A 19,109-nucleotide genomic window follows, 5' to 3' on the forward strand; every position below is an offset into this window, starting at 1 on the left:
CTTCATTTTGGATTTCAATTTAATGTCAGGTTAGGGATGGTGGTGTAGCCTAATAGTTAAAGGACCCGTGAAGATCCGGGTAGAATAGGTCTTCAGCAACCCATTCTTGTCATAAAAGGTGACTATGCTTGTCGTAAGAGGCGACTAACGGGATCGGGTGGTCAGGCTCACTGACTTGGTTGACACATGTCATCGGTTCCCAATTGCGCAGATCGATGCTCATGCTGTTGATCACTGGATTGTCTGGTCCAGACTTGATTATTTACAGACCGCCGCCATATAGCTGGAATATTGCTGAGTGTGGCATAAAACTAAACTCACTCACTCACTAATAGTTAAAATGTCTGCTCATCACGCCGTCCATTTCTGGTATTCCCCACCGCGATAATGCTGAAATATTGCTAAAAGAGGCATAAAACCATACTCACTCACTCAATGTCAGGTTGAAATACCTTTGCATCACTGAACTATTGTTTAAAGCAGCAATCTCTCACCTAACATGCATACCTAAAGTGCTAACCTAATATTGAACAATTTCAAGAATGATGCTTTTACACATGCCATATTTTCCAACCAATGACTTGTGTAAAGAGAATGTTGTTGTTGATAAGTTAAAGATTCCTAGCTTCTTAACATAGCATGTCTGTTTCAAGATATGTAATTGTGGTATGTGTTAAGCTTTCCTACTACTACTGGCTTCCTCTTTTGCAGGGATGAATTGAATGGGAAACATGAAGTATGTTGATGCATGTGTTTCAGTTTGGCTGGAAAATGGACCAGTTTGATCTGCTGGCAAGTGGCAGGTAGGACAGTGGATCTTATGACAACAATATGTAAATCTGGGTTTGAAATGTAGAGCTGTCGAGAGCCCTTGCGGTTTGCTGTAGTATCCTAAGGGAAACCTCAATTCTTTAAAATTTGACATCAGGGTTATTACAAAATGGACAAGGAGCACTAACATTTAAACTTAATATTGAACAATGTCAACAATTACATAGCTATTGTTTCTGAAAGCACAGTGTGGTGGTACCTCAGTATATCACAGATATTTAATTGACAGAATGGACATTACTGCAGATGACTGCCAATCTCCATTCATTTCTTGTTTGATTTGTACAATGAAATATATACATCAACATTCAGGGCTCCTCATAATTTTTCAACATCAGGAGTATGCACTCCTTATTTTTTCAATATAGGAGTACTGGATAAACTTAAGAGTACATTTTAAGTACTGAATGGAATTTAATGGCGTATCAGTAATCTTGTGTTTCCTTTCATATATGTACCACAACATTACTATTCTTGTGTAAACAGGTCAATAAACAATAAAACAGCACTCTTTCAGATAAATACATCTGTAAATGATTCCAAGACCGTACACCATTGCTGTGGTGCGTATGTGCTATGTTTTCTAAATTATTTCCTACCGTATCGTGCATATTTTTTATCCATACATACGCCGATATGGCCCTTATCTGGAGCCCTGAAAAATAATAACTTAATCGACTGCATGTTTAATCATTAACACATGAAAAACTGTAGACAAGAGTATGGAATCAGTAGCATTGTTAGCACAGTCTTGCTCAGTAAAAAGAAAAGCCCAACTCATTCTACTATCAGTTATTCAAGAAACAGTAGTCCATTAGTTGAGCTGGCCTATTTTTTAGAATAAAGAAACATACACAAAATCACTATCAAACGTCATGGAAACCCTTGCAATTTATTTCTTCGAAAATATGCCAGTTGACCATTGGAACGAAACAGGGCATGTTTGTTTCACACATTGAGCTCATGACAAATGGTATATGTGGAGAGTGAGTTTGCAGTATTTGACTGTACTTATCAATACATTACTGAAAAGAATTATTCTTGTAGCACTGTCGATTGGTAATAATTTTGTATACAAGTAGTATGTGTATTCAGCCTTGCAGGTCACCTGATAGAGTGTGGAGCTCAAGTAACAGGGGGCATCTTCACTGACTGGGATTCAGTACCCAACTGGTGAGGGAACTTCACTCTTGCTAGCAATGTCTTATGTTGTGGTAAAGTGCTTTTGAAAACGTCAGCATCTCTGTGAATCTATTTATGGTTTGGTGATTGTATGATTTGAGCCTAAATATACAGTATTTTGGTTTTGTTCTGGTTCCTGCTTCTTGAATATTCATGTGTAAGGATGTATTTCTTCTTCGTTTTGCAGCTAAATCATTTTGTTAGAAATAAATTGTTTTCGTTTCTGATTACCAAAAATGTTAATAAAAAGTTATTTGTAAGTCAATTTTCATGCTTGAAATCCTACATTTAGTAAATCTTGCACACCAGTGAGTCCAGAGCAATTTTGGTTTGTAGTACCTCAACAGCATGTGAAGTCAAGGCACTGGTTGCCTGATCAGTCAGAAAATATACATCACGTTTTTCAATTTACGTGAGTGTGTGGGTATTCAATGCCTGGAAGGTTAATTTAGAACAGACAACCTAAGCCAAAATTTTGATATGTAAAAATGTCCTCATGTCAAATACTCCATGCCAGCAATGACCCTGAAATGTGAAATCTCAGGCTGTTTATGAACTTTTGTTAAAAGAATGTTCGTATCATCAGCTAATTTCCATGGGCTCTTTTTCTACCAGATTTGACTGCTATGATATTACAATGGAACTGAGGATGTCATGTGCTTCCTGGACATCCGTAGCTTCATCGCTGCAGAATGTGAAGAAAAGTCAAAGTTAAATTCAGATCAAGTTTAATATGTTACTACTAACTTTATTGAATGTGATTTCCAGTTTGCCCAGCCAATGCCATGTTTTCTAGATTTTGGATTGAGAAAGAAAAAAAGGCTCTTCTCCAGTAGTGTATGCAGTTATAAGTTCAGTAGTTCTCTGCTTTTGGAATCCTAACATATGTTATATTTGGGATTACACTTTCGAGTACTTTTGTTGGGTTGAGTCCCATCTGGGATTCGAAACCAGACCCTCAGAGTGAGGCACCTAATCGCCAGCACATCAAGTCAGCTGCCTAACCTGCTCAGCCACTGCTGCTTTCACAATAATGAAAGTTGGACAACTGGTAGTCTAGTCCACAGACTTTGTGTACCCCTTTGATAGGTGTACATTGACACAGAATCCTAGTTGACAACACTGTGCACGCACTCCTGTTTGTATCAGAGTGCCTGATTATTGTTTGTTTCCCAATGTGTGGGATGTCATGGAAGCAGCCACTGTGGAGATGGTGTTTGAGGATGATCGTCCTATGTTCTTTTCTTCAGGGATCATATGGGATTCCCTGTAGTGAAATGTCATGAAATGAGCTATTGTGGAGATGTGTCTTTGTGTGTTTACAGTCCTCTGTTCTGTTTTCAGGGATGATATAGGATTCCCTGTAGTGGAATGTGGAGAAGATGGGGAATTCCTGGTCACAAAACCACCAAACACTGGAGGCATTGTATCCAAGGCAACAGTTGCTGAGCAACTGCTGTATGAGATTGGTGACCCTGCCCACTACTTCCTCCCAGATGTTGTGTGCGACTTCAGTAATGTGACGTTAGATGAGGTGGGAGAAAATGCCATCCATGTCAGTGGTGCAAGAGGAAACCCTCCCTCAGGGGAGTTCAAGGTGGGTCTGGATGGGCTCTGTCCTGTCCTGGCTGTATATGGGTAAGTGCTTTGCAATAGCGGGAATCTCTTGTAAATTGAAAGCACAGGCTTGTCTCGTCCGTACCTGGTTATATTTCAGACAGCTGTTACATAGCTGTATGAAACCAGGAGATTGGGGAAATCTGTATGTAATCATTGGGTTGATCATTACTACTATATCATGATTTGTGAATCTGAAGGACCAAGAAGGTGGTATATTGAGTAAGGAGAGTGCCTGAAGATCACCAGGCTGGTGGTTTGATCCCCACCCACACCAAACTAAAAGATGTTGAATTATTGTATCCTTGGTTACCCTGCCCAGTGGTCAGCATTAACATCATAAAACAGGTATTGGTGGGCTCAGAGTTTACTGACTGACTGACTGAGGTTGGTTTTACGCCGCTTTTAGCAATATTCCAGCAACATCATGGCGGGGGACACCAGAAATGGGCTTCACACATTGTACCCATGTGGGGATTCGAACCCGGGTCTTCGGAGTGACAAGCCAACGCTTTAACTACTAGGCTACCCCACCGCCCCTCGGAGTCTACTGTGTCTCAGTGGTGTCTCCATGTTAGCTCATTGTATCTCAGTGAGATTGCACTAGCAGTAGAACAATAAAAGCATATAAATCTTGACCAGCACAAGCAGCAAAGCACATGCAGGCATGTGCATGCCAACAGACAGACACCTCAGTTATTTGTTCAAAAGCATTGTCAGTAGGAACTACAAACATGTGAAATGAAGCAACTGTGGAAAATTCAACTTGAGGATTATTGAAATAATGGTTTATTATTCCTTGAAGAACCTAAACCAGATGTTCCATTTGTCTGCAGGTGAGTGCCACATACATGGACGGCTTCCGCTCGACTGCAGTAGTATTTGTTGGTGGTCCCAGAGCTGCAGAAAAGGTGGAGAGGACAGCTAATGCTGTACTCAAGAGGTGATTACATTACTAGATACACCATATGTAATGTAGCTTTGAAACTATACTGAGTCAAAAAAGAAACTTCACAAAATGTAAATTTTTCCTTATCCTGACTCATGCTTATTTGCTTGTCTTCTTCTTCTTTGCGAACATAGTGGAACACTTGTATCCCCCAACTGAAGTTCCCTTCAATATAAAATCACTAATTAGTACTCACCGAGAGTTATCTTTCCCCCCGCAAGCGCGGGAACGAGGGCGCCACCTCCCGCCATGTGCCTCACTCTCTCCTTCTTCGCCCAGTGAGCAGGACGTGAGAGCGCCTGTGTCTCCCTACACACTATATCCTTTAATTATATTTAGTTTGCCACATCTTATATTCATCTATAGAGGTGTAACTAGTATCCTTATTCAACATGCATTGATATTTATTCGTGTTTCTGCTGCTTTATTCACGGTTCGCCGTGTTTGCTCAACAGATTGCGTTAATGAAAATCTGCACTGTTTGTAAATTACGTTACTCTGCTGCCGATCTGCATTTAGTATGCCCTAGCTGTACAACTCCATGCTCTATTATTTCATGCTGCAAATTATGTATTAATTTGTCTAATTCTGCCTTTGATAAATATTTATATTCCGTCTTGAGACGGGCTGCAGATAGATCTCGGAAACTATCTTCAGCCATGGCTAATCGATCAGAGTCAGATATACCCTGTCAACTGTTGGCGGACGACCCTCTACCGTCTGGTGTTCCGCCTGAGTTACCTTTGGGGGAGAAGCGTGGGACGCAGTCCGCTATATCCAAGAAGCGACCGGGATCCCAGGATGTTCCATCATCACAGTCTAAGACTAGAAGAGCTTCCACATCGTCACAACGTACGCTCCGAACCCCCAGGGCTACAGCTTCGTCGAAAGGGAAATCCACGAAGGCTACTAAAAACGTTTCTTCTGACATTCTTCCTGTTTCAGAATTGTGTTTATATGATGATGACCTTCCGATTATCATTCCAGATGTACGGCATAGGAAGCGACCAGTATCGGCTACCGTCACTTCAGCACAGATCAACATGCAACCAGAGATGCCTACGCTGACGCCTGAGATTACAACTGAGGGTCCCGTCACTGTCACAGAGAGGACAGCCTCAACGCCAGCGCAGACCGTTCCAGACGACCTGGTCAACCAGATCATGATGTTGATGGAAGACCGATATGGTTTACAGAGGCCTCAAAGCCGCGGGCCCCAGAGCCCAACCCATAATAAGTCATGTAGGGCCCCAGAGCCCGCTATGACTTCGCGTAGGGCCCCAGAGCCGACCAACGCGCCTCCACAAAGGGCAACCCAGCCCGTATCGAAGCCTTCGCAAAGAACGTCCCAGGCCGCCTCCACGAAGGATCCAGATCCTCACCAGTTGCGAAGGGCTTCAAGGGCTTCGACGAAATTTCAATCAACACATTTCCCGGTTTTCAGCGCCAAGAAATTTGCAGGTCACAATATGGACTCCTTTTTCAAGGCTCAAGAGATTGATTACAACTTTAAGTTAATCAGCGATGCCAAGTCCAGGAAGTACAGAATAGACGATCGCAAACTAGCCCAGTTGGATACCATTTCTAGGAGAATGTTTTTGATTGAATAGATCTAGAACTGTTAATGAAACTCTCATCACCAAGTTCAAAGATTCTACAGAGGAGGAAGATAGAATGAATCTACTCGGCTCTACTCATGCAGAAAAGAGAGCAACAGTTCCTTACAGATCACTTGTCAGCGCTTACTACAGCTACTACCATGGCTCGTCGTCAGGGTCTACTAGCCTCCTGCAATTGGGATAATCAATTTACGGAATCCCTCTACGCTGCTCCATGGTCACCACCCTTACTCTTTGGTGGTAACATAGACAAGGTCTCTAAAGAGGTGTCCAAGGACTCTAGAGAAGTGCTTATGATCAAGTCCATGGATACCGTTAGCGAATGTCATTAAGCAATCATCCTTGAGATACACTGGCAAGTCTAAATTCTCTGGACTACAGAAAGCACGGGACAAGAAATTGGCTACAGCAAAAGGTCCCAGGGAATCTTTTCGTCGCCCATACAGCAATTTCAGAGGAGGATCAGCAAGAGGCAGATCATCCAGAGGTTCCCGCGGATTTAGACGATGAAATACAGGTTCGGAACGACTGGAGTCTTCCACCCCCAGCCGTTCCAGTACAACCTTCTCAAGTGGGTGGACGCCTTCAGCTGCACTGGGAAAACTGGGGATTACTACAAGATCCTTATGTATCCAACATCCTACAGCACGGATATCAAATACAACTCAAGGCCATACCTCCGTTAACAGTCATCCCTCCAAGGTTTGACTTCCAACCGGCACAACTACCTATGTTAAGAGAAACAGTAGCTACTCTTCTAAACAAACAGGCCTTAGAAGTTCTGGATCAGCGAAACATCGTACTAGGTTTCTACTCCCCAGTTTTCCTAGTGCCCAAGAAAAATTTGAAGGAAAAGTTTCGTCTCATATACAACATGAGCATCTTCAACAGAGAATATCTAAGCAAACCGCCAGCGTTTCGCATGATACACTTACCGCAACTTCGGAACTTAATTCGTCCCAAAGATTACATGGCCAGCATAGATTTGCAAGATGCATATCTACACATTCCGATTCATCCCAATTCAAGGAAATATCTAAGATTTATCCTAGATGGGAAACATTACCAATGGAAAGTACTTCCCTTCTGAATCTCATCGGCCCCTTGGGTATTCACAAGAGTGACAAAACCTATTGTCTCATACCTTCATCGTCAAGGTCTTCGCAGTGCATTTTACCTAGACGACGGGATACAAGTGGATCCAGATCCACAGCGTCTCAGACTACAGCTGAACTTTATAATCAAGTTACTAACTCAACTAGGATGGTTAGTAAATCTACTCAAGTCGGACCTAGAACCAACGCAAGATCTGCAATTTCTAGGTATACGATTTCTAACAGCCCAGAATCGTATAGTAGTCCCGGAGGACAGATGGATCAAGATCCAACAGTTAATCCCACAAGCCTTACTCTCTCCGCTACCGCTACGACAGTGGCAGATCCTATTGGGACTACTCACATCAGCTCAAGACTTGACAGTCAGAGGCAGGCTTCAATTACGTCCGTTACAAGTCCTCATCAATGCGCATCTTGAGGACCCTCTACCGTTCAGTCTACCAGATCACGTCAAACCTCATCTACTCTGGTGGACCAAGAGATTGAATGTTTGCGTAGGCGTCTCCTTAATAGAGCCGGCATCGGAAACACATCTCTACGTAGACGCGTCACTACAAGGTTGGGGAGCCCACCTCGCCAACAGGACAGTATCAGGCCTATGGAGCAATCAAGAGAGCAAGTGTCACATAAATCTGCTGGAGATGCAAGTAGTCATAAAAGCCATAAGTCACTGGAGCAACCTACTACAGAACGCTCAGTTGATGATTCACACAGACAATTCAACAGTGGCGTTTTATGTGAACAAACAAGGCTCAACAAGGTCACCGAACCTACTGTCTCTATGTTTCCGATTATTCGATCTAATCGACAATCTAAACATACATGTCAGAGCTTGCCACATTCCAGGAGCAAAGAATGTATTAGCAGACATTCTCTCTCGGCCACACCTACCTTCGCCGACAGAATGGATGCTCCACACAGAGATATACAATCAAATAATCATGGAAATAGAATCTCCACTAGTAGACCTATTCGCCACTCGATTCAACACACAACTGACAACATTCGTATCGCCAGTTCCAGACCCACTAGCATGGGCAACGGACGCACTAAGCATATCGTGGGAGGGACTCAACGCTTACGCTTTCCCGCCTCCAGCGTTAATCCCACAAGTCTTACAGAAAATGAGTCAAAGGCAGAGCCTCCATCTGATTTTGGTCGCCCTACTGGCCAGCGAGCGTGGTTTCCAAATCTTATTCAAGAAATCGGACAACCAATTCTACAACTTCCAGAACGTTTCGAATCTATTGATACATCCAGCACACCAAACAAACGAAAACCAGAATATACCAACTTCGCGATGGATTGTATCAAGGCATGTCTGAAAAGAGAGGTTATTCAGCCAGAGGCGGCAAAAGCAGTCAGCTTGCCCTCGCGTAACTCTACTTCATAACTTATCACGATGACAAATGGCACATTTTGTCAATTATGTCTGCAAAGAAAGGATTTACAGCCAGATATGCTACACATCCTCAAGTGGCGGACTACTTATGTTATCTACGACAAACTAAGAATCTAAAAGGCTCAACTTTGTCCACTTATCTTGCAGCTATAAGCTCTGTCATAACTATGAGAACGGGCGTCAAGTTAACAAAAACCCCAGAGTTACTCGCTTTGCTACGAGCATTCCGATTGGAGGATCAGAAACGGAAGTTTCACGCTCCAGCTTGGGATCTAAATATAGTGCTCCAACACCTCACAAGTGAGGCTTATGAACCGTTAGAATCTACATCGTTTGAATCTCTGACTTAGAAAACATTGTTCCTGTTAGCACTAGCTACGGCTGCCAGGATGTCAGAGATTCATGCATTGGATTATGAGAGAACACGCTTTGATGATATACATAACATCGTTCATCTGGGACTACGCTGGGATTTTATAGCTAAGAACCAATTGCAAGGTCAACCACACAGATTATTCCACGTCCCAGCTCTCATATCCATACTTGGACCTCATGATACGATGGATCTATCACTTTGCCCAGTAAGAGCACTGAAAATATATCTCCAACGATCCAAACAGAGGAGAGCAAAATTCAAGAGATTATTTATCCCTCTATCTACAGCTACGCAGACGAAAGTCTCACGTACTACTATCTCCATTTGAACTGTCATACTACGTGCCTACAAGGCTGCAGGACTCGACCCTCCAAGAGCATCTAATCCTCATGAAATTAGAGCGCTAGCCTCAACTCTTGCTCTACACGGCAGCTGCTCGTTGAATACCATAATGGAGGGTTGTTTCTGGAGATCCGATATGGTGTTTGCCAACCACTATCTGAGAGATATCACCACCAAGATTTTCGTCTCAGGTATCCACCATTCCTCGTCCCATGGTCCTAAACCAGCTCAACAGTTGACAGTTCTCAGGATGGTTATTAGATAAGTCAATCTAGTTTTGCAGATTTTATACTTATCTGATATCAGTACTAAATAGCTACATGCTATCTATATATTTTGCTTAAAGGTCACATGCAACGTAAAACTCAACTTTGCAGATTCTGATACCTTTCGGTATGGACTTACCGAAAAAAAGCGTCAAAAATGCAAATTCAACTTATACAGTTGAAAAATAACGCGATGAAAAACGCGAGCGAATCGAGTTCAAACGTTTCACTAATTTTCCCCAGACTTTTCTGGGGAATACGGTTTCAACAGCTGGCTGCGCTCATAGCACGTGCGCAGTGAAATAGGTCCGCGCAACTTGGAAGCGGGCTGTCTGGTGAATACTCGGTAAAGGCTTTGGTGTGAGCTAGTTTCATAATGTTTTGTTGATATCTCACAGGCGCGAGCTTTTTGTATGTTATGACGGTAAATAAACTGTTTATATAATTTCATTTGTCTATTTCACCACACGTTCTTCTTACCGAGTCACTTTCTCAGTTCGATACTTAAAAGCAATGTCATTATTTAGAGTTGACACGATTTCTAACTGTGATCAGGGAGACTCTATAAGGGGGAGTGGTCACTCCTCGGAAAGCTCCTGAGCTATGCCTCGGCTCGTCACGTGACCAGTGTAACCAATATGGCGGCAGCGTAGTTTTTAAGATTGAGCCTGGTTTATTTTCAACAGCTGATTACATACGCTGAGTGTTGTGACAACTGAAAACCTACACGTAGAAGATAAGATACCTTCTGTCACTTCATTTTAAGTCAAATAATTGTTATTAGGGTCAGTATAAGTACAGTAGATTTGTAGTAAAGTTTCAAGTCGGCATGTTGTAGCTCACTGGCTTCAGTTCTCAGTACACAGCGAAGAAAGACTAAATTATATCGCTAAAAACTTCTTTCACATATTCGTTTAATTTTAGAAGGGAAATATACCTTTAGTTCAAAGGTGTTTGCAAGTAATAGTGATAGTTTTATAATAGTTTTGCAATCAACTAAAAAGATTTGTTAGGGTGTATTTGAGGTGTGTGAAAATTTGACATATCACGATCTGCCATTGAAATACTACAGGCGTTGTTTGAGTGTTTCTAGTTAGTGTTCAAAAACATCTTTCACATACACCTTCAATTTTATGAGGGGAACATACCATCAGGTGAAAGGTTTTGCAAGTAATAGTGATAGCTTTATAATTTAAAAATTGTTAGTGTGTATTTGAGTGTGTGAAAAATTTGACATATCGCCGATCTGCCATTGAAATACTACAGGGTTGTTTGAGTGTTTCTAGTTAGTGTTCAAAACATCTTTCACATACACCTTCAATTTTATGAGGGGAACATACCATCAGGTGAAAGGTTTTTGCAAGTAATAGTGATAGTTTTATAATTTAAAAAATTGTTAGTGTGTATTTGAGGTGTGTGAAAATATGACATATCGCCGATCTGCCATTGAAATACTACAGGGGTGTTGTTTGAGTGTTTCTAGTTAGTGTTCAAAAAACATCTTTCACATACACCTTCAATTTTTTATGAGGGGAACATTCCATCAGGTGAAAGGTTTTTGCAAGTAATAGTGATAGTTTTAAGTTTATTTTGTTTTGTTAGGGTGTATTTGAGGTGTGTGATAAATATGACATATCGTCGATCTGTTCTGATAATGCCATTGGTGCTTGTGATGTTTGGAGGTTATAGTTCTAAGACTTCTTTCTTTCTTGTTGATCTTAGTATTTGACAAAACTGGAAAGGTGTTTACAACGCTTTGTGATAGTTCTAAACTTTCTGTTCTTGAGGGTCTGTGACAGTGTCAGTTAACATTCTGTCAATGCCCATGTCATTCCACACATGTACTAAGATATCTGAATTAGTTACTAATGTAAAAAAATGTCTCAAAGTAATTTTTTTTTTAAAAAGGACAGCTGATGTTAACACATGTGTTCTACCGATAGTTTTGCGTTCTTTAACATGTTTGGGGAGGGATGGCCGTGGTGTATCATTTATTCTTTCATTCATTCACATATGTTCTTTTTCTTAATTTCTTTCATTCATTCACATATAATTCTTGCTCTTAATTAATTCATTCATTCATTCATTGTAAAATTCCGACTGATACAATACACTGGCTGAAGTACTGTTAAACGCAGCCGAAGTTGCGCTGGGACCGAACCAAGTCACTGTGTGCGTTGGAGCATGACGAGGCACACGTTAATTAGTACAAATGGTAAAGAAAGCAAGCGAGTGACCTATCCCTGTTGTAGAGTATCCCTGCTGTGATATAGATATGTCGCTGTCACAGACAAAACTCAATGTCTTGTTTTATTGACACCAGTGTGTCTGCCTGCCTGTCTGCTAATGACAATATTCAATACACAACTGCGATCACTGACCACATGCAATTTGAACTTAACACCAATCAGGCTATACACCATAAACAAAACGCATTGATTTATGGCCCGAGTTCGGTCTCTGTCACATTATGTAATTACACAGACAGGGAGGTGTGATACTTGAACACATGACATGTTATGATGTCTGTTGATTGCAAAATGTTATACGCAAAAAATGAGCATGTATTTACAAAACCCAACTTTCTATATATACACACACACACAATGACCCGTGATACACACACAATGAACCAGCCGTTACACTTGAGTGCACACCCACCCGCTCTGACTGGGTTCGGTATCCCGGCTGCTTCGTTTCGAGGGAGGTAAACCCAAGTACAAAATATTGCACTTTTGATTGCGATTATACGCTTATAATTTTGTTTATTTGTTTTTTCATCATCAGCAATGCATATTATATGTCATGAAGAAGTGATAATTGTGTTTTAATTATGTTTGATTTTTTGGTTGCATGTGACCTTTAAGTTCAATCTATTATCTTAAGCTCAGTACTATGGTTATTATGTCATACAATATATAAGCTAACAACTCCAAGGAGTTTTGCTATTATATATTTTTAGCTTAAGTTTCATCATATCTTAAGCTCAGTAATATGGTCACATTTTATAAATGTATTAGCTAACAAACTCTACGGAGTTTTTTCGCTATTATATAGCTTAAGTTAATTTATATCTTAAGCACAGTACTATACTCATATAGCTTAAGTTTATGCATATCTTAAGCTTAGTACTTTGGTTACTTCATAAAAGTATATTAACTATAATCTCACAGGAGTTTATGCTATCACATTAACAACTTCAGCTTTATATTAATGTTGTATATACTTTTATCATAATGATAAATATATTGTAATAACCCATATATGGCAGCTGATAAGTTAGCAGCAGGAATTCATCAGTTCAGTGCCTTTATGAAGTTACCAAAGGGTTATTACAATCATTACAGTTCAAATCACTAATTATCCAAATCCAAAGTATTATATATTCCCACCTCCATAGCCGTCGGATTCTACAAGCAAATAAGCATGAGTCAGGATAAGGAAAAATATGTAATTTTCTGAGTAAAATTGATATTTTATACTTATCCTGACTCATGAGGTAAGCCTCCCTCCGTCTCCGCCTACATAACACTTTGGATTTCCCTGTAAATTCAAGTGTTGGGCTCGCTATATAAGGAGAGAGTGAGGCACATGGCGGGAGGTGGCGCCCTCGTTCCCGAGCTTACGGGGGGAAGATAACTCATGGTGAGTACTAATTAGTGATTTTATATTGAAGGGAACTTCGGTTGGGGGATACAAGTGTTCCACTATGTTCGCAAAGAAGAAGAAGACAAGCAAATAAGCATGAGTCAGGATAAGTATAAAATATCAATTTTACTCAGAAAATTACATTTTTAAAAATACTGAATAATTTTTCTCTGATGATACATCTATGTATCTGAAATGGGATCCCTATCTTTCGACTTTAGAAAAACGTGAGCAAAACCCACTCAAACCCATCCATTCCTAATGCAAATGACGTACGTGCCAAATCAGGTTTTGCACGTGTAGTCGATCACGTGATCTTCGCATGGAAGTTTTCTTCATATGCACGTGTTTGCATTGACCACAAGAATTGAAAAAAACACTTTTAAACCACAGTTCTAACGGTACTTGAAATGCCAAGATTGTCAAATGTGCAACGTGAACGTCCCGTTGGCATGTTGCAAGCGGGAAGATCAGTTATTGACGTCGCAAGAGCAATGGGATGCAGCCGTCGTACGGTGTATGACTTGCGAGGTCGTCTACAACAAACTGGCACCACTTCTGATCACCCAAGGTCGGGTCGCCCAGGTGTGACGTCACGAGCAGAAGACCGTCAAATCGTCCTATGTCACCTACGTGACAGATTTCTGCCGGCTACATGAACCAGAGCTGAGATGTTTAGAGGTCGATTGTCCTCACAGACCATTCGAAATTGGTTGCGGGCTGCCAATCTCCATTCTCGACGTCCATATCGTGGGCCAATATTGACGCCGTTTCATTAACGTCAACGTCTGCTGTGGGCCCAACGTCACCTCCGATGGACCCAGAGGGACTGGAATCGAGTCGTCTTTAGCGATTAATCCAGGTTTACCCTCAGATTCGCGGACGGCAAGCATAGACTCTGGAGACGACGTCGTGAACGGTATGCCCAATGTTGTGAACAGGATGTCGACAGATTCGGGGGCGGAAGTTGCATGGTGTGGGATGCTTTCTGTGGGAACAACCGTTCCCGACTTCTGGTCATCCGCGGAAACCTCACAGCTGCTGCTTACCGCGACCAGGTGCTCACCCCTGAACTCGTTCCTTTCATGGTGGCTCATGGCCCAGGTCTACAGTTCCAGCATGATAATGCTCAGCCACATACGGCGATGTTGACACGAAATTTCCTTCAAAACACTGGAATCAACGCCATGGACTGGCCATCGAGGTCCCCTGACCTTAATCCAATAGAGCACGTATAGGATGCACTTGGGAGAAGGCTTCGTGGTCTTAGGAACCAACCTCAGAATTTGCAGGAACTTGGCGCTGCCTTGCAAGAGCAGTGGCGCAGAATCCCCAACCACGTGTTCACAAGCATCAGGCAGTCGATGAGGAGACGGTATTTGGCAGTGGTGAATGCGCGGGGCGGCCATACACGATATTGAACTGAGAAATTTCGCATTTTTATTCTTGTGACTTGACATTCTGTATACCCATGTTTTGGAACGGCGGTGTAGCCTACTGAAACTCATTAGGACACTGTCAGTGGATCGAGTACATCACACAGATCTCAGCAATGAAATAATACCAATTTAACCATCTTACCATCTCTTGTTCTTTTATAGTGCCCTGCAGAAAGAATGTGAAGTTTCTTTTTTGACTCAGTATATTTGCTCTTCAATCCATCATCACAGAAACTACAAACTTAAAAAATTCTCATGTCTTGTCACAACTATTGAAATATTTTACTGATTTAAAGTTACTGAAAAACTGAATGGAGTACTCTCGCTCACTTCCCAAGCTGTCCATAGTACCGGGCCTGACTATCTGAGTGATTCGACTGTCCCATACTTCCCTTCAAGAACTCAGTGCTAAAACCAACAACACCTCTGTCAGGTGCCTGTCACCAAACTGAAAACTTTCATCTCCAGATCCTTCTCTGTCTCAGCCGCTACACTGTGGAACTCTCTTCCCGAATCACTGAAGTTGATTTTATCTTTAGAAACTTTTAAAACCAGTCTTAAAACCCACCTTTTGAAGCATTACCTAAAAGAAAACCCCTAAAACTCATGCCATTGTGAAGAACTCAACTGCCTCTGTTACCATCGTTTGAGGCAATGCACTTTGAGCGTACCTTTATGGCGTGGATATAGCGCAATATAAGTGCCATTATTATTACCGGTATTATTATTATTATTATTATTATTAGTTTTCAGATTTGAAGGCAATAAATATCTGATGTTTGGTGAAATTATTTTTTGGCAAATAACTGGTGCCATAATTGATGTTTGGTGGTCCATGCATATGACTTCACCAATCTTTTGGTGGAGTATGCTTAGTGGGGGTAATCAAGACTGGGTAGTCTCTGGCATTTAAGTTTATCTTGCCTCACACATCAATGTCGTTTTCTGATTGGCTGAGCGTTCTTCTATTATTTTCAGTGTACCCCGCTTACAAGCAAGTAATATTTTATGTACCCCGCTGGGAATGCAGAACTCATTTGGTACTTCGTACTAGTAATTCTTTATCTCGAATAACATGGAATCACGTAGATGTACGGAAATTACCGATGTTTTGTGAATGCAAATTGATAGAAGGGAGATAACTCTTAATTTGTTTTTCTTGGCATCTTATTGTCTGGTACTCCATACTATGATCCAATACCCGTGCTTCAAACAGTTCAAAATTACCATTGAGATGTTCGGTAAGATAAATGCTTTGTTCACTGGTCCCTAGGGGCCCATGGGTTGATGTACCCTCGATGTTTCTTTATGTACATCGAGGGTACATCAGCCCATGTCCCCCTCGAGACCAGTGAACAACTTATATTATATTATATGTATGGAGCATGTGTAATGTGCTGATTTATGTATGGTACTCAAGCACTGTATATCCAATGGGCATGAAAGCCTTTGTTGATCTGTCAGTGTGTGTTTCAAGGTGTCAGCGAATCTTCAGTCAACTCCAGCTTCAGAACTTCTCAGACATCAACATGGAAGTGTTCAGCACAGATCACATGTATGGCCCACATGCTAAATCTTCCAAGGTAAGTCCTCACTGAATAGTCAGTTTATGGTCAGTGTGTACCCTTATCATTGGTGTTGCCCAGTTAACCTGTATAATGTCATCTCATGTGTTGTCATGTAATTTAGACTATACTTGTAGAGGTGGCGGATATGTATTGGATGGTCAGGATCAGTAACAAATTGTGAATGGGTACCTGGTAGTGGTAATCCGATTAATTGAAATAATCGAAGATTGGTCGCAGTGACTAAACGACCAGGCACTTGATCATGTTTTCTCATAATCAAACACAAACAATTCTGGAACACTTTTTGCATCAACAATATTTTTCACAAGGTTGGTTTTGTCTGTTACATTTCATAAGCACTACAAGCTCATTCCAAGTCATGATTGAATTTATCTTAAAGAACCCAAGAAATCTGTGTTCCTAACATATTAGTCATCCTTAAAGATGTGCAATTTGCAAAAAAAACCACATAAGAACTACACAATTTTGTCTTTGTTTTTGTGTAAACAAAAATAACCAGGAAAATTTTAGAAATGATGCTGACCTATTATTTTCAATGATTGATTAGTTGTAATGAACCAGTCATCAATTACGAGATTTTAACCAATTCTCAATACTAGTACCTGGTGGGATATAAGTGTTAACCATCTAGTGACTCACAGACAGCATGGGTTAACCAGGAAATAATGTCTTCACTTTATGCATTATTTGAGTATCTTTGAGGTGGATATTATGTGCTTCATGAATGTATTAGGAATGTTTATGAAATATTATAAATGGTCCAATTTGTTGGATGAGCATTGTAGAAATTGGTGAGTCAATAATGAAGAATATGACTTTATGGATAACAACTTCTTGTTTATTGCATAGAGCTATGTTTCACTGTAAATTCTTACACCTCTATCAAATTAAAACTGATACAATCAAGTGATGAGAAGTATATATTATGTGGTATGTTGTGACAAGAAGCAGATTTACATTACATTTAGCTTGGTAATGGTGTAAGAATCTATAAGGAACATTGCTGTATGCAATAAACAAAATGTTGTTAGCCATAAAGTCGTATTTGTTGTTATAGGCTCAGTGACTTTGTACATTGTGATCAAACATTGGTATCTTGTCTATTGTTACCATCTTGCAAGATGCCTAATAATATATTACAGTCAGAACTGATGATGTGCTCATGCAGAATTTATGTGGCAATGAAATAAGAGGTCCCCAGATTGACCATGATTCTCTTGTAGGAAGTTCGCGAGGCAGTGATGTGGCTGGCAGTTCATCACTCACAGAGAAAGGCGCTGGATTTTTTCACCAGGGAAGTAGCACCTGCAGGAACAGGCATGGGTAGGTGGGAGTGACGCCAGTGAAGGAAAGGGATGGGTAGTGTTAGTGTTGGAGCACCTGCAGGAACAGGCATGGGTAGGTGGGAGTGACGCTAGTGAAGGAAAGGGATGGGTAGTGTTAGTGTTGGAGCACCTGCAGGAACAGGCATGGGTAGGTAGGAGTGATGCTAGTGAAGGAAAGGGATGGGTAGTGTTAGTGTTGGAGCACCTGCAGGAACAGGCATGGGTAGGTAGGAGTGATGCTAGTGAAGGAAAGGGATGGGTAGTGTTAGTGTTGGAGCACCTGCAGGAACAGGCATGGGTAGGTGGGAGTGATGCTACTAGTGATGAAGTGAAGGAAAGGGATGGGTAGTGTTAGTGTTGGAGCACCTGCAGGAACAGGCATGGGTAGGTAGGAGTGATGCTAGTGAAGGAAAGGGATGGGTAGTGTTAGTGTTGGAGCACCTGCAGGAACAGGCATGGGTAGGTAGGAGTGATGCTAGTGAAGGAAAGGGATGGGTAGTGTTAGTGTTGGAGCACCTGCAGGAACAGGCATGGGTAGGTAGGAGTGATGCTAGTGAAGGAAAGGGATGGGTAGTGTTAGTGTTGGAGCACCTGCAGGAACAGGCATGGGTAGGTAGGAGTGATGCTAGTGAAGGAAAGGGATGGGTAGTGTTAGTGTTGGAGCACCTGCAGGAACAGGCATGGGTAGGTAGGAGTGATGCTAGTGAAGGAAAGGGATGGGTAGTGTTAGTGTTGGAGCACCTGCAGGAACAGGCATGGGTAGGTAGGAGTGATGCTAGTGAAGGAAAGGGATGGGTAGTGTTAGTGTTGGAGCACCTGCAGGAACAGGCATGGGTAGGTAGGAGTGATGCTAGTGAAGGAAAGGGATGGGTAGTGTTAGTGTTGGAGCACCTGCAGGAACAGGCATGGGTAGGTAGGAGTGATGCTACTATGCTAGTGAAGAAAGGGATGGGTAGTGTTAGTGTTGGAGCACCTGCAGGAACAGGCATGGGTAGGTAGGAGTGATGCTAGTGAAGGAAAGGGATGGGTAGTGTTAGTGTTGGAGCAATAGATCAAGTAATTGCGTCAGCATTTATCGATATTCATGGAAACTGAAACATCAAATTACACTTTAGAAAGTATGTTTCTTCTTCTTGTTATGTTTGTTAAATCAAGATAGAAACAACTGATGCAGTTTCCTGACTCATAGAACTGCAAAGTAAACAACATCCACATTCGGGTCTCAACAGGAAGTATTCTTGATTGTCTTGTTGGTGTTATTAATTAGTGCCTGTTTTGTTTGCACAACGTTATGATTGTGTCCAATTACTGCCCACATGAATTCTGTGGTGGGGTTTATGATTATAATCAATTATTGATCGATTACTGAGCTCTGATTATCGATCTGTATATTTTGAGCAATAAGCAGC

The 19,109-nt window shown here is 41.4% G+C and overlaps 1 protein-coding gene across 1 annotated transcript in view; it reads left to right on the plus strand.

Annotated features, from left to right (window-relative positions):
* The window catches only part of LOC124280218, a 35,879-nt gene that overhangs the window by 8,684 nt on the left and 8,086 nt on the right, over window positions 1-19,109 (plus strand). Inside the window, 6 exon segments of the mRNA XM_046716114.1 lie at window positions 760-803; window positions 1,927-2,004; window positions 3,358-3,610; window positions 4,467-4,573; window positions 16,264-16,369; window positions 17,599-17,698. Of these exon segments, the coding sequence (XP_046572070.1) occupies window positions 760-803; window positions 1,927-2,004; window positions 3,358-3,610; window positions 4,467-4,573; window positions 16,264-16,369; window positions 17,599-17,698 (688 nt within the window).

This window comes from Haliotis rubra, unplaced genomic scaffold (assembly GCF_003918875.1).
Source record: "Haliotis rubra isolate DU_JTF1 unplaced genomic scaffold, ASM391887v1 Scf262, whole genome shotgun sequence".
Lineage (NCBI taxonomy): Eukaryota > Metazoa > Mollusca > Gastropoda > Lepetellida > Haliotidae > Haliotis > Haliotis rubra.